Genomic DNA, 14,680 nt, shown 5'->3' with positions numbered 1-14,680 from the left:
AACCTCAATATACACAAATGCCAGTATATGTCAATAGCACAAAACGTAATCATTCACACAGATTTGAGCTTAAATTAGAGGTAGGCGGTGATGAGTTTAATAAAGTGCTTTGGTGTAATTACACTATTTTTACAATGACGTCCATCGTCCCATTTGAACCCATTCTGACCTGAGACCAGATTCTAACGCACAGAAGAATGGTGGTTCTTTAACACATTTTGACCTGAGATCAGATTCTAAAAATGTCTTCTAAATCAGAAGACAGTTTTCAAAAATAGCAGACCTACAAGCTCGTAGCGCGCCACCGAGTGGCGCGCTATGAGCTTGTAGATCTGATATTTTTCAATAGCTGAAGCATAACATAATGCTAACACCAAAAGGGGTTCCCGCCCAAAATGGGTTAATATACAGTAGGTCGTAAGATATACGGTAAAAATGTGCATGTAATTTTGAATCTCTTTGAAAATCAATCTATTTGTTTACTTATTTCTTTCTTTTTAAACCCATTTGACCTGAGGCCAATTCTACAAATGCCTTCTAAATCAGAATCTAAATGACACAGATGCTTATCCCGGTTTGAATGGGATAAGGATGGATTGATTTGAAAAGTCTAGCCTAACAGAATAGTTTCTAGTAAGATTGATTCACAAATAAGCCAACATGACCAAAATTATTCAGATACTTTAAAAATCAGTTTAAAGACTATATGGACAATGTATACATATATATATATATATATATATATATATATATACACACACGAATAAAACCCATTAATGGACAAGTGAGTGATCTATTTATATACACACTGTTGCCCAAGATGGGAGTAGACAGACAATGGCATGTATTGACAACTTAAAATGAAGCCGACGTTTAACCTTTAATGAAGGTGGAAACTGCTGATTTTGAAGGAATTCGTAAAGTTATTGGGTTAACTAAGAAAAGTTATGGGGAAATGTTGACCTCAATACATGATCTGCAAGCAACAAAATATCTCTGTTCCAACTTCTCATAGCGCTGCTGTGGAGGAGAAAACCTTGTATGTAAAAACGTTTTCATTATAATGTGAAAATAGCCGATCTACAAGCTCACAAGTGTCGCATCAAGGTTTCTGCCCGACAGGTTATTCTACGTATATCATAGGGACTGGAAATCCTACACAAAAGCCCTTCTGTTGTTACTGTCTGTAAATAGAGCAATTGTCAAATCAACATTACCCTTACATATCATGGAGATAGAGCATACATCTCCCTGGCCTAACACATTACATTAAATACCGTAAATATTGTGATGTCAATAGGGGATTTCTGAAAAATTCACCGTTTGAGCTTTGGAGATTTCCACCCAGACAGTGACGAAAATTAACATACATTCTTACTAGCATTCTGTTCAGAACTGTTACTTTACAGGATTCTAACAAAACAATAGCAGATCATTACACATTTTTAGCTTGTAGATCTGCTATTTTTGTTTCCTTTGTGGGACGCTACAGTGTTCATTTACGGAAAGAAAAAAAATATGAAAAAGTGTTAAATGTGGAGATACAAGTTTTCTGCCCGACAGCGAGCCTGACCCGCAGACAGACTTACATTTAGGTCACAGTAAACTCAGATCAGATGCCGCAGAGAGGCAGTGATATATGAACCACTTTCAACCTGGCGTGCCTATTTCTGGCATGTCATTATAATATAGGTGAACATTTTCAGGAATCTTCGAGAATGTTCACCGATAGCTATAATACAGGTGAACACCGATAGCTGATCTACAACACCAGTTCTCAAAGTCAAGGACCCCAAAATGGATGTGTAGTGTATTTAGCCCCCTCCACCCGGACCCCCAGAAGAAAAGAATAATCCAATTTTACTTTTCAAAGCTTTTCCAAAATAGCGATGTATTGTACACGCTCGCAGCGCCCTGAGCGTCCCTATTCCAGACATGTCATAATGGGCAAAGGGATTCGGTGTAGAGGGAAAAAATGATTGACCCCCCCGAAGGACCCCCGTCAGTGAAGTAAATAGGGTTTAAGTGGCTTTCAGCTATCAAGGACTGGATGTTCACATACAGTACTATGACTTCCTTCAGCTCAGCCCTGAAAAAACAGAAGTCCTAATTATAGGCCCTAGCTGGCCTGGGAGCATTTCTGTCAAAATAAAAAATAAATAAAGAGGAAAAAGAAATACAGCAGTGTGTTGGTCCTTAGCAGCAATGTTACGCAACCCTCAACAATAAAATAAAAAGACTTTGACCGAAAACATCCATTTTTGAATTGCATGTTAAGAAATTGGTCCAATCTTGTCTCTTTCAATTAAGAAACATCAAATTCAAATGAGCATTTATCTCTTTCCAGAGAGAGAGAGAGAGAGAGAGAGAGAGAGAGAGAGAGAGAGAGCACCAATATAGTTAGGGAAAGTTAGAAAAATGTGTGGCAAATCTACAAAATAAATGCTTACCAGTAGCTTTGTTTGTTCTGTTGGTTTTGTTTATTTTGAATATGCCAATAAAACAGAAACAATTTCTTGCATTTCGCATCACAAAGAAAAACAATTAAAATAAATAGTTAAAATATAGCAAGAAGAAAAGTGTTCAAAAGTGTTTTTTCCTCTCAATTTGTTCCAAGCCAACACCCTTGGGAAACTTGATGGATTCAGAATCATGAAAACCGGGCCTAGTTTAATCCGTCACATGCTACTTAAAGCAGAATTACATTTTGTAAATGTTGCCTGCATAAGGTTCGTTGTTAACGGTACTCAGCTTATGTCACAGAGTCTCCCAGGGGAGTTGGCTTGGAACAAATTGAGAGGTGATAGTAGACCACATTTGTGAGGAAAGCAGGCTAGTGGTAAGCATTTATTTTGCAGATATGCCACATATTTCGCTAAATCTCTGTAATTAAATGGAGCAGACTATCCCTGCTCGACTCAAACATGGTGGGCCACACCCACCTGGTGGCTTGAAGGCAGAGGGCACGGTCACACGTACCACACTTTAAAAGTGTGGTGTGACCGTGCGCTAAGAGGGTGGGATTTTAATATTCGGTAAATCTTATATTAACAAAATCCTTCCCCAGATACACATCAACTGGGTTAAAATGTTTGATGAATGGTGAAAACAAAGATTTTGGTTGTAGACATGGGTGTGTGAATGGCCAGCATAGTAGGGCGAATTCATGTCAATGATAGAGACACCATCAAGGGCTTATGCTTACTTACTTGCCTTACCGGTTTGGCTGGGCCCATATCTACTGATGATGTCCATATTAGCACGCTTCTGCACCGGCGATGACTTCAAATCAAAAGCGCCACCTAGATCTTGAGAGGATATCAATTAGAGTTACTGAATTTATTTAAATTAATAGAGGTCCTTCCATGATATAGGCATAAAACGTCTATCTCCATATATATATATTTTTTAAATTAAACTCCTACAGCCACTACAGTGGTGCTCAAAAGCATAGCGGATCCTTTTGCGCCGCGTTTCGAGTTTATAGATCTGCTACTGTTTATATTTTTTTAATCCTCAACAGTTTTTTTCACCCAAGGTTCATGTTTTAGGTTGTTATTAGAGAAAGTAAAAGATGCGATTTTTATGATTTAGGGGGCTAAATATGGCTAAATACAATTCGAACAAGTGGCTAAATATGTATATTTTTTACTGCAATTTCTTTTTTATTATTTTATATTACTACTAGATCACGAAACAAAAGAAAGCAGTAAATGAACAAAAATAACACTCATCTTTTACGTTCACTAATGTAGGGCCTAGATTGTTGACAGAAACCTAGATTTGACATCCATCGCAGAGTGAGACGGTACCCCTGGGACAGTTGGGATTGGGACATGGTCATTTTAAGCCAAATACTGCTTCAGGAGGAGCTTGAAATGCTGTATGTTGCACTCAAACAATTACAATATTATTGTCTTAAGATTTTAAAAAGTAGACATATAAAAGCCCTAGTGTGGCACGTATGGCAGGCTGTGCTTGGCGCCACAGTCTGATCATAATGACAGCGTTTATTTCTCAATAATGACTAGCTCACTGTTCATTATCCTGTGCATAGCATACCGTCTGTCGGGTAGAAACCTCATGTCCAAAATTGTAACTTTTCAGGATTCAAATTCAGAAACGGCAACAGATCACTTACATCATTTACAATTATATCATTGCATTGTCGGGCAGAAACCTGCCTGCCTCTGCCTGTAATGTTTCAGGTTAATACTTTCGTAGAAAAGCCACTCACCTGCCGTTGGTAGGCCTATGTGATGAAGAGCCACATGTTCCTGGTATGGGTTGAAATACTTGTACTGCTTCCCGCAGATCGCACATAAATAGCTCCCCGATTCTGGACAAATAAAAGCAAAGACATTTATTATTAATATCTTGTCAAATACAACTTTTAATAATTAGTAATATACTCCACTCTCTGGGTTCCTTGAGGGGGGTTGCAAATGCACCCTTGCAGGTCTGTATCTGAGAGATATGAGCAGTCCTTAAAATTAAAATGTTTGAGGACTGATGCACTTTGAGCACTGATCTAGAATTATGCTGTTCTTAGTGTTCAACCAGTTGAAGAAATTGGCAGATTGAGGGTTTACCTTTTGTTTTATGGAAGATGATTCTGAATATACGTATGTATTGTATTGCTAGTTTGACACTGATGCTGATGCTCTTTAATGTGATATAAATTACTGAAATCAACAATCCATGCAGAAAACAAGAGTGCATATCTATGCTATAAGCCAGGTGCCCTAGCTACCCAGGCTTATGTAAGTTGTGGGTTGCAGCCGCCAAGGAAGCTGCGGTATCTACGACACGGTTCAACTTTTCACATCTATTGGCCCGCGTTCGGGGAGGGAAGCCGGCCAGCGAGGGTGATAATTGTCACTGCACGTATTCCTACAGGCTGGGGGCGTGTTGTGTGTTGGGTGGGAGGAGTATGACGAAGGCTCTACATCCGGTGGGGGCTCCTCACTGGCAGGATACAACAGCAGTGACGACACACAAATGTGTATGTGGGGAGTTATTAATTTGGCATAATTACTAAATTGGGGAGAAAGGGGGGTAAAAAGCACCCCCAACAAGAAGAATTGTGGCACTCCCTGTGGGTCTAAGTGAAATTGCTTTTGTTCTCTGCATATTGTGTAGAGGACGCTCAATGTGTGAAAATGTCCAAAATACTGTTGGACAGAAATGGGCACAGCCGCTTGATTGTATAACCTACAGGAGTTTTGGAAGCAAACTTCTGAACAAGCCACAGACGGGAGTGGGAGGAACTAGCAACTGCTATGCACCGGCAATGAGTTGCAATAGTCCAGCCCGGGAGGAAATGAAAGCATGAATCACTTTCTTCATATCAGAGAGAGAAAACACTTGGTTTTGTCTGTCTGTCTGTCTGTCTGACAGCGAGTTAAAAGACGCTTCCCTTTTACAACAGAGTTGATTTTCACAACACACCAAGATTTGTTTTTACATGTGGTTTGGTGAAGGAAGACAGTGTTCCAAGGGAGGAACATACAGTAGGCATACAGTAAATCATTCGTGTTGTCAGGGGAGCAGAATAGAACGTTCCGTTTAATTTGGCAAAAGAAAGGTCGATTATTACAATTTGTGAGGACTGTGGGGTCAATAATTGACCTTCAGGAACTGTTGATCTGAGCTGTTGATCACTGGCAAGATGCTAGGACCCAAACTGTCAAAGGTCTCTCTTTAAGGAGGCGTGGGGTACAGTAACAATATCACACAAGTCTGTGGGTTTCATATGGGAAATTACAGTATTTGCAGTAAACAAGGGCGAGACCGAGGCTTAGACTGACATAAAGACAGCAGCATGAGAGACGGATCATTGGCAGAAGATGAAATGCAGGGTGAGGGTCTAATGTCAGCTAACTATCAAATCAAAAAATAGGAATTAAAAAAATTCCAAAAAGGTAGCACATCCAAAAATGTAATAAATGGCAGACATAGTACTCACATTTCCATTTCTTTATTGTTACACACCAAAATGGAACGCTAACGCGTTTCGGCAATGCAGCCTTCATCAGAGCATGCTGACCAGGGGGAGGCAGTATACTAGTATAGAGACCAGAATTCAGAGATGGACGACCTGCATGTCACTCCCCGCCTCTTTCTCCCTATGTCCTGTCTCTCTCTAGTCTACTTTGTTCAAATCAATCAATAAAGACAGAAAAGCAAAAATATCGCACAAAAGAAAGTTTGGGCATGTGCAATGTTTTGGGACTGACATACTACAGCAGTTTTAACAGCATCTTGACATGTAGTCAAACTCTCTCAGGATATTGCAGGCTACTTTTTTAACGATTCCGACTGAAACTACCACTACACATTTGCATAGAAGTGATATATTTTCTAATCTTTCTTTGACCATAACATATTCTGTAACCGAGGCTTCTACTAATGCCTAGTTATGTGGGAAGGACGAGGTACAGAATGGGGTTTGTAGATAATGAGTGAGATCTCCTCACGTGTTCGTATATCTGACTCTTAACTGATCTGCCCTTGGACCCATTCTAGTCCTGTATTTGTGTCTGGCCGTTGTCGTGGCAACATATTCATTAAAATATTCAAGTTCTAAAGTTCTATGGTCAGTCCGATGATGAGAAACTGCAGGAAATAAATAACTAGAAACTGGCAATGGCCACCCAAGGCCCGCAAACTGTGGAAGTCAATCATCAATTCAGAGATAATGTGTACTGATTTACGATGACACTATATGTCACAATAACATTTTATTTATTATTGTTTTGTATGACATTGTATGACGGTTCAAGAGTTAAAGGGAAAAGCATAAAGGCCCTATAAGGCCACCATGAGACAAATTTAAAAAATGTTCCTTGGTCTGCTGGGAGTGTGCGTGCAAAGTTTCACGTAGATTGGTCCAGCGGGGCCTGAGATGATCTAAGACAGAATGACATACAGACGGACGGACAGTACAAACAGACTCACAGGACCTCTGCCTCCTGCCATTCTGTCCTGGCGGAGATAACAAAACAGAGGTGACTTACTTGGTCCAATTTTCTTATAGGGTTCAACTGGTGCTTCTTCTTTAAGGTCATCCACAGGTAAAATAACCTGTTGGTGTTCATATGGGTCTGAGGAGAGAATGAGAAAGACCATAATTTAATTCAAAACTAAACCATATTTATGCAGATATACCATAAAGTCAACCATTTACTATTTTAAAACACTTAAGCCCTACTTTAAAAAAATAGCTAAGATACAAACTCGTAGTGGCATGTTATTTGTGCCATTTTTGGGTTAAAGTGGTTAAGTGCAATCAAATGACCAATAAAGCAAGCTCACCTTAAAAAGTAGCTAAAATGTAACAAATCTGGGCATCAATAAAGCACAGAAGTCTAGATCTAGATCTTAATCTAGATCTGCCTATGGACATTCCAATAGAAAAAGAAACACTGCTGCGACCCACGGGTAGTGGGAGTGACGTCAGGACTTTGCTACTAGATTACCAGTAAGACGCCCTAATGGGCGAGGTCGCACGCATCCGCCTGGGTGACAGCAGACGGCAGGCTGCTGGGCATGGGGGGTCAACATATGGAATGAATTATGTACTGGCCATATGCCAGTACAGGGTTTGAGTGTACAGGGTTTGATGAGGTCAGAGAGAGTTGCTGGCCGGCTCCATATACGCAGATCTAGGTGATGATCCATTCTTCTCCATGTATGGTGGTTATCCAGGGTTAGATGAGGTCAGTGTGGTGATCTTCATAATTATATGGAGATGGCCATATATGGTAGCGTGACGTATCATGAGGCGTGGTATCATGAGGCGTGACCATACAGTATATGGAGGCGTTAACCCATTCTGAACGGGAACCCATTTTGGGGTTAGAATTACGTTATGCTTTAGCCATTTAAAAATAGCAGATCTACAAGCTCATATCGCGCCACCGAGTGTCGCGATATGAGCTTGTAGGTCTGCTATTTTTCAAAAATCGAAGAACGACTGACATTTTTAGAATCTGATCTCAGGTCAGAATGGGTCAATCAGACCAGTGTGTGTCCAGTGGAAACCTCGTATGAATCTGATCTCAGGTCAGAATGGGTTATGGGTATCCATGATGTCACGTGTCACAAGGTATGATGCATTGGCAACCATATATGGTGGTAAACGAGACGTTCGGTAGCAAAAAAGACTAATTACCATCAACTGCATGCAGATCACGGTGTTCCTGGAAACAGCTGTAGTACTTGTACTTCTTGCCACAGATGTCACAGGAGTAGCGGAAGTTATCTACAGTTTGACACACAGAGAGACAGTTTGTTTCCGTTTTACCAATATTCTCCTGAAAGTGTTCACGAGTCCACCCATCAATTCCATGAGTTGCACTAAAAAAATATTTGTTGTCTTAATATTGAATATATGAATGTATATATTGCAACACAACATAAAGTTGTTACAACTATTCATTGTCGACTATTTGAAAATAGGCAATCTACGTGGGATATTTGGAAAATTTCTGAAACATAACAAACCACTTCACAGGAAAACAAGCCCAAAGCCAATTTTAAGAAGCGAACATGGCAACACTGCTGGGTAGGTATATAGAAATAAGGTCAGAGAAGCTAAAAGTTACTGTCGGGCACAAAACTTGTATCTCCAAATTATAACTTTTTGTGTTTTTTCATAAATTAACACTACTTGATCACACTACAGCGTCACACAAAAGTATCAAAAGTAGCAGATCTGCAAGCTCTAAAAAGAGTCTCTGTCTGTCTCTGTCTATTAGTCTTAAAGTACTCTTATAATAGATTTCACTCTTTCAAAACGCGTTCGTGAGCGCAGTTAAATATGGTTTTCAGCTGTTTCCAACTGGGTGCAAGAAGAGAGACGCATATAGCACGATTAGATAGAATAGATCAAATAGAGGGCACTATGTCATATTAACGGCATACAATAATAGAATGTATAAGATAAGATTGAGACATGCCACCATTGCCACAGACGTTCTATCAATCCCTAGAAAATAAATTGGGGTTATGAAGCTAATTTGACTTCACATTAACATTTTTCCCATAGTAACTACCACATTATCTGCAGACAGTGTTCAGCCACTCTGGCTTGCTAGAGGTTTGTAGAGGGTTGAGAAAGGGAGGTAGATTATCTCGACATAAAAGAGTTCTCAACATCCACTGCTGCTATATAAAGCAAACGGTATGACGTCAGGGAGGTATTGTATATAATTATGCCCACAACATTGGCAGCCAGTCGGCACAAATGACTGACTGAAGAGATCCTTGAAACAAATCCAGTGGAATGAGCGACCGACTGACTGAAGAAAGAAGAAAAACAAAGCATCATGACACTGACAAGCTTGTCATGGAGCAGGTGGAGGGAGTATTTCTCTAAATGGCATGTCTTCAAGCTCAAAACTCGTAGAAGGGCTACTTTCGCTACTTTGGCATGCCACAATTGTACGGACGGAGTAGTAGAGCATTAATTTCACCCAGAAGAATTGTACTGGATATAAATATTCTGATTCTGTGACTACTGGAAATGTAAGAAGAAACAGAAACCAAAACAAACAAACAAAAAATCTGGCAGTGGGTGGATTATTTATGTACCGTAATTTCCGGACTATAAGCCGCGGCTTTTTACCCATGATTTGAACCCTGCGGCTTATACAACGGTGCGGCTTATCTATGGATTTTTACAGCTAACGCAGAGCCATCTCAGGCTCTGAGCTAACGTAGCTGCGGCTTATAGTCCGGTGCGGCTTATAGTCCGGTGCGGCTTGTATATGGGATTTTCCCTAAATTTGGCTGGTGCGGCTTATATTCAGGTGCGGCTTATAGTCCGGAAATTACGGTAATTACTCTGGCAGTGAAAGAGGTATTACTCAAAAGTAAATACTCATTGTCCCATTTCACAATTATTATTTTTTTAATTAAAAAAATCCTTTGAAAACAGCGGACTCTACAACACTTGTACATCTGCTATATTCAAATGGTCGAATTCTATACACAGTAGGGCTGAGGTAGCAGAGTAAAAAGCACTATATTTTCATCTAAGATGTATTAGGGTAGAATTAAAGTATTGAAAATGGTAAATACAAATGGTAAAACTGAATAAAGTAAAAAAGAAAAAAAAGAAAGAAAACTCACTGTTAGGTGTTGGGGGTGCTCCATCTCCAACCATGATTTCTGACTCTGCAGTGAGGAGGAGACAACACAGAACAATGTGATAAGATGAATGCTACGGTTTGTGTTAACAGCAAACAAACCCAACTCTCACATTACGATGATTCAGTTTAAACATTAAAACCATGGGGAAAAACTAACCAAAATGATTATGTATAGGTATTTGGCAACCTCACTGGTTGGTTTGTTAGGGAAGGTGTAGGGCTGCAAATCAGGTCCTTAAATGACATCCTCATTTCCTAAACTTGCACTCTTTCCTTGTATATTAGTCCCTCCCATTCAACCTAGTGGAAGTTGGGCCACGTATTTGAAGACCTCCATGTTGGTCAGGTCACCAATTTCACCGTAACACCGCCATGCTGGAGTGGCCCGAGATTTGAGGTATTGGAATTTGGCTTTAGAGAAGTGCGACGTTCCTCTGAAGTGTCATGTCATGCGACATCCATTTCTGATGACAACAGCACAGCCTCCCTTTTAGGTGCTGTTGCATTGCAGGAGGGGAACGCATGCAGTTTGATGCTTTGTAATCCTATTTCCTATGTCCTTTGAACAGGCATGAGAGACATGAGGGCAGCGACAGTGACCACCCTCCCCACCTAGTTTCCCACCCACCAACATGGTGGGCAGGCGTTTTACCACCGCTCAAATCAATCAAATTATGTCCAAAATACATGAGTCATGTAAAGGTGGCATATAATTTTAGACACACTTAAAAAACAGCCCATGATACCACCATACATTGAGAAGAGTGTCTTACCTCGGTGTGCCCTGACATGTGTCTGAAAACAGTTGTAGTACTTGTACTTCTTCCCACATACCCCGCACACATAGGAACCTGGGTGAGAAGGCAAAAGCACATTGCAGAAAGTATTATGATAAATGTGTAAAAAGCCCGAGTTATACTTGGATGTGCGTCTTGCCGCACCACTGAATTGAGCCGAATCTACCACCAGCTCACAATGCGTCTCGCTCCGACATTGTGCGCTTGCAGATGGGCTATTTTCAGTTTGCGACCCCGGCACACAACTAAATCAGGCTTATCTGCAATTGCACCGTCTCCATGTCAAATGATAAATTATCTTTTAGGGTGATTTAGCTAGCACATTGGGTCCAACTTTTCCACTTAAGATAAAAAAGTAATTACTGTTTTAATAAAAAAGCTACATCACTGAGTACACTTTGAAATGGACAGATTTGCCTTAGGATGGACAAGGCCAGCACTGGTCCACCATGTACTGGCAGGCAGCCATTGAGGCTGTCTAAATAAAGCTATTATTAAAATCATGACATAAAACATATGCCCTTATTGGATGTGATCATGGTCTAAATCTTATAGTGTAGGTAGATAGAGCATACTAGATATACTAAATACTAAATAGACAGAGCATCGGCCGTTTAAAATGTGCTTTAAACTTATTTGATAGCAATTGCAGCCAATTAATCTTCTGCAGCAACACTGGCAAATATCTCTCACACACACACACACACACACACACACACACACACACACACACACACACACACACACACACACACACACACACACACACACACACACACACACACACACACACACACACACACACACACACACACACACACACACACACACACACACACACACACACACACACACGCACGCACGTGAAAGTGTGTCCAATTTAATTACTGCACAAACGAACCCTCCAATGAACTAAAGATGAACTAGACTTAAAAAGAAACCTAATCTAATACCACCTCGTGAAGAGACCTGGGTTTAGCTTTTATCATTGGGGTGTGAATCCATTTCCAGTGTTCACATGTGGCCAGAAGAGTTTGAAGGTCACCATGGAATGTTACAGGATAGTTGGTTCTAAATAAGGACGTAATGCAAGAAAAGGAAAAAGACTGAGGTGTGAGTTAACCAAGGAGAGAAAATGTGCTCCTCCAAAACCTCAGGGTCAGTCGGTCGTGTTTGGACAAGACTGACAAATGACTGTATTCACACGCACGCATGCACGCACCCACGCACACACACGCACACACCTATGCATGAATCTGTGTTCTTCGTTGGGGGAGCAGAACCAAGCAGGGCAAACATACCCTGGGTCTGGGGTCCGCGGTCATTTCCTCCTATGACCACACAGATCTCAGCAGGGTTGGCATCCCCGACTTTCCCGTTGCTGGCCACGGGAACCAAGGCTGCCACGGGAGTCACGGGAGACACGGGAGTCTCGGGCTCTTTCTTCAGCGTGACAGGCATCAGTGTGACGGGCCTGGGCGTCGGACTGGCCAGTGTGACGGGCCGGGGCGTCTGACTGGCCAGTGTGACAGGCTGACTGGCCAGTGTGACAGGCCGGGGCGTCTGACTGGCCAGTGTGACGGGCCTGGGCGTCTGACTGGCCAGTGTGACAGGCTGACTGGCCAGTGTGACGGGCCTGGTGGTCGGACTGGCGTCGTCGTCGGTGGCAGCGATGGACGAGGCGGTGGCCACGGCTGGGACGGGCGAGGAGGGGCCATCTCTGTCCTCTGTATCCACCAGCTCCTTCCCAGGACTGGCTGCCTCTGGAGCACTCATACCTCAGTAGCCTCCTCTGGGCCAGTGCTACTGCAAGGGAGACAGGGGGGGGGGGGGGAGAAGGAGACAGTCAATGAGACGAAAGCAGTGGTTCTCAAATTTATGTGAGTCAAGTAGGACCATTAAATTGATATATTTGGCCGCGGACCACCCCCATCTGTTCCAAAACGAAAAACACACAACCACAAAGTGAGACAACCGCTCTTTCTATTCTATAAAAAACTAAAACTAAAATAGATAGCTATAGAGCAGGGGTCCTCGGTCCACGACTGGACCGCGGCACACCTCTCTGCGGACCCTGGAGAAATGATAGGATAAAGAGAAGAAAAAAAAGACACTGCAACCGCGAATTGAATACTCTGTGCCTGTGTATTATGGGCCGGCATGTCATGATGACAATGTTGCGCTGACTGGCTCACTAGCTGTTAGCTGGGGTCGCAGTGACATATTCACACATTCAGTTGAATGAACTGAATGTGAAAATTGGATTTTTGGAGGTGAAAAAGATTTTTTTCATACTCTGGATGGGACCCGATTCGTATAAGCTTGGTTTGACTGTACTAAACAGGCATAGTTGTTTCTAGGGGTGGGGGGCGAGGGGGGCAGCCCCACCCCGGGCCACGGGGCCCGCAATTTTATTTGCGCGTGCATGAGACGTTGAGTTGTGACAAATCATGACAAACACAATGTTTTGTGCCGATCAAATACCGTAATTAAAAAGAAGAAAATAAAGGCAGGGTACAACACTTTTTGTTTTGTTTTTCTTCTTACTAATTATTTGATCGGCCCAAAACATTGTGTTTATTGTCATGATTTGTCACAACTTGAGTTGGCTTTGTCCACGGCGTAAACGTCTTTAAATAAATACTTTTTGAAAAGCCTATGGGGAAAATTAATGGGGCCACTCATCGTTCTGAAAGGGGGCAGGACTGCGACGCTCTATAGCAGTGGTCCTCAACAGGCAGACCGCGGCACACCTCTCTGCGGACCCTGGAGAAATGATAGAATAAAGAGAAAAGGCCTGCATGGGCCGTGGCTCAGTGGGAGTGACCCCCCATCTCTCTCCCCATTTCCAGTCAGCCTACTGTCTGTCCCTCCATAAAAAATATAAAATAAAGGCGAAAGCCACAAAAAAACATTTTAAAAAAAGTGCCCTTCCGGGCACAGGTCTCCACCAGGTTATCCACAGATCCGTGCAGTTAGAGGTAAAAACACTTTTCGGCCAGTTATAGCGCCACCTTGAGGCTGAGTTGAAATTGTTCATGTGGCATTTGGTCCTCAGCCTAGTGGGAATGTGGGTGCACAATTTCACGGAAATCACGCGATGTGTTCATGATTTGCAGCATTTTGTTTGAAACTGAGCACTCCTGTGAACTTTGGAAGCCAATCTTAACCAATCAGGATGGAGTCTGATAAATCTGAAAGACCCGTTTCGTTGAATGGCTCTAGAGAGACTGTGTACCAATTTGCGTGATGTTTGGACAAAATCTGTAGGTGTACTGTGCAAAAACTTGTTTTGCACAAAGCGGCCTCCTGGTGGCGCTATAACAGGCCGTTCTGGAAAGTTTGGGGCAGAGGTTCATGGTTGGCATCCAGGGAGTGTGTGTGCAAAATATGGCATGGACCGGGTTAACGGTGGCCGAGATTAGCTGTTCACGGACACACGGACACACGGACGGACACACGGACGGACGGACACGCGGACGGACGGAGTGCAAAACATACTCTCCCCACATGCCTTCGGCCTGGTGGAGACAAAAAAGAAGAAAGAGAAGAAGAAAAGTCACCGCAACCGCGAGTTGAATTCTCTGTTGTATTCGATCAATGCCGAGAAACGCAATTAACACTCTGACTGTGTGTATTATGGGCCGGCATGTCATGATGACAATGTCTCGCTGACTGGCTCACTAGCAGTGACATATTCACACATTCAGTTGAATGAACAATATT

The 14,680-nt window shown here is 42.1% G+C and overlaps 1 protein-coding gene across 4 annotated transcripts in view; it reads right to left on the bottom strand.

Annotated features, from left to right (window-relative positions):
* znf618 (zinc finger protein 618) overlaps positions 1-14,680 on the bottom strand; it is a 44,008-nt gene that overhangs the window by 14,378 nt on the left and 14,950 nt on the right. For 2 of the 4 annotated variants that reach the window (XM_083793476.1, XM_083793479.1), the window contains exons 2-8: positions 12,256-12,760; positions 10,931-11,008; positions 10,138-10,182; positions 8,177-8,266; positions 7,020-7,106; positions 4,238-4,339; positions 3,210-3,308 (exon numbers count right to left, since the gene is read on the bottom strand). In XM_083793476.1, coding sequence (XP_083649602.1) covers positions 3,210-3,308; positions 4,238-4,339; positions 7,020-7,106; positions 8,177-8,266; positions 10,138-10,182; positions 10,931-11,008; positions 12,256-12,730 — 976 coding nt within the window. In that variant the 5' untranslated portion in view covers positions 12,731-12,760. The remainder of the gene's footprint in view (positions 1-3,209; positions 3,309-4,237; positions 4,340-7,019; positions 7,107-8,176; positions 8,267-10,137; positions 10,183-10,930; positions 11,009-12,255; positions 12,761-14,680) is intronic. The other 2 variants (XM_083793478.1, XM_083793477.1) reach the window with 2 other exon arrangements.

The sequence above is a fragment of the Protomyctophum parallelum genome (assembly GCF_964188405.1).
Source record: "Protomyctophum parallelum genome assembly, chromosome: 21".
Taxonomy (NCBI): Eukaryota; Metazoa; Chordata; class Actinopteri; order Myctophiformes; family Myctophidae; genus Protomyctophum; species Protomyctophum parallelum.
This window is presented reverse-complemented; position numbering and strand designations above follow the sequence as displayed.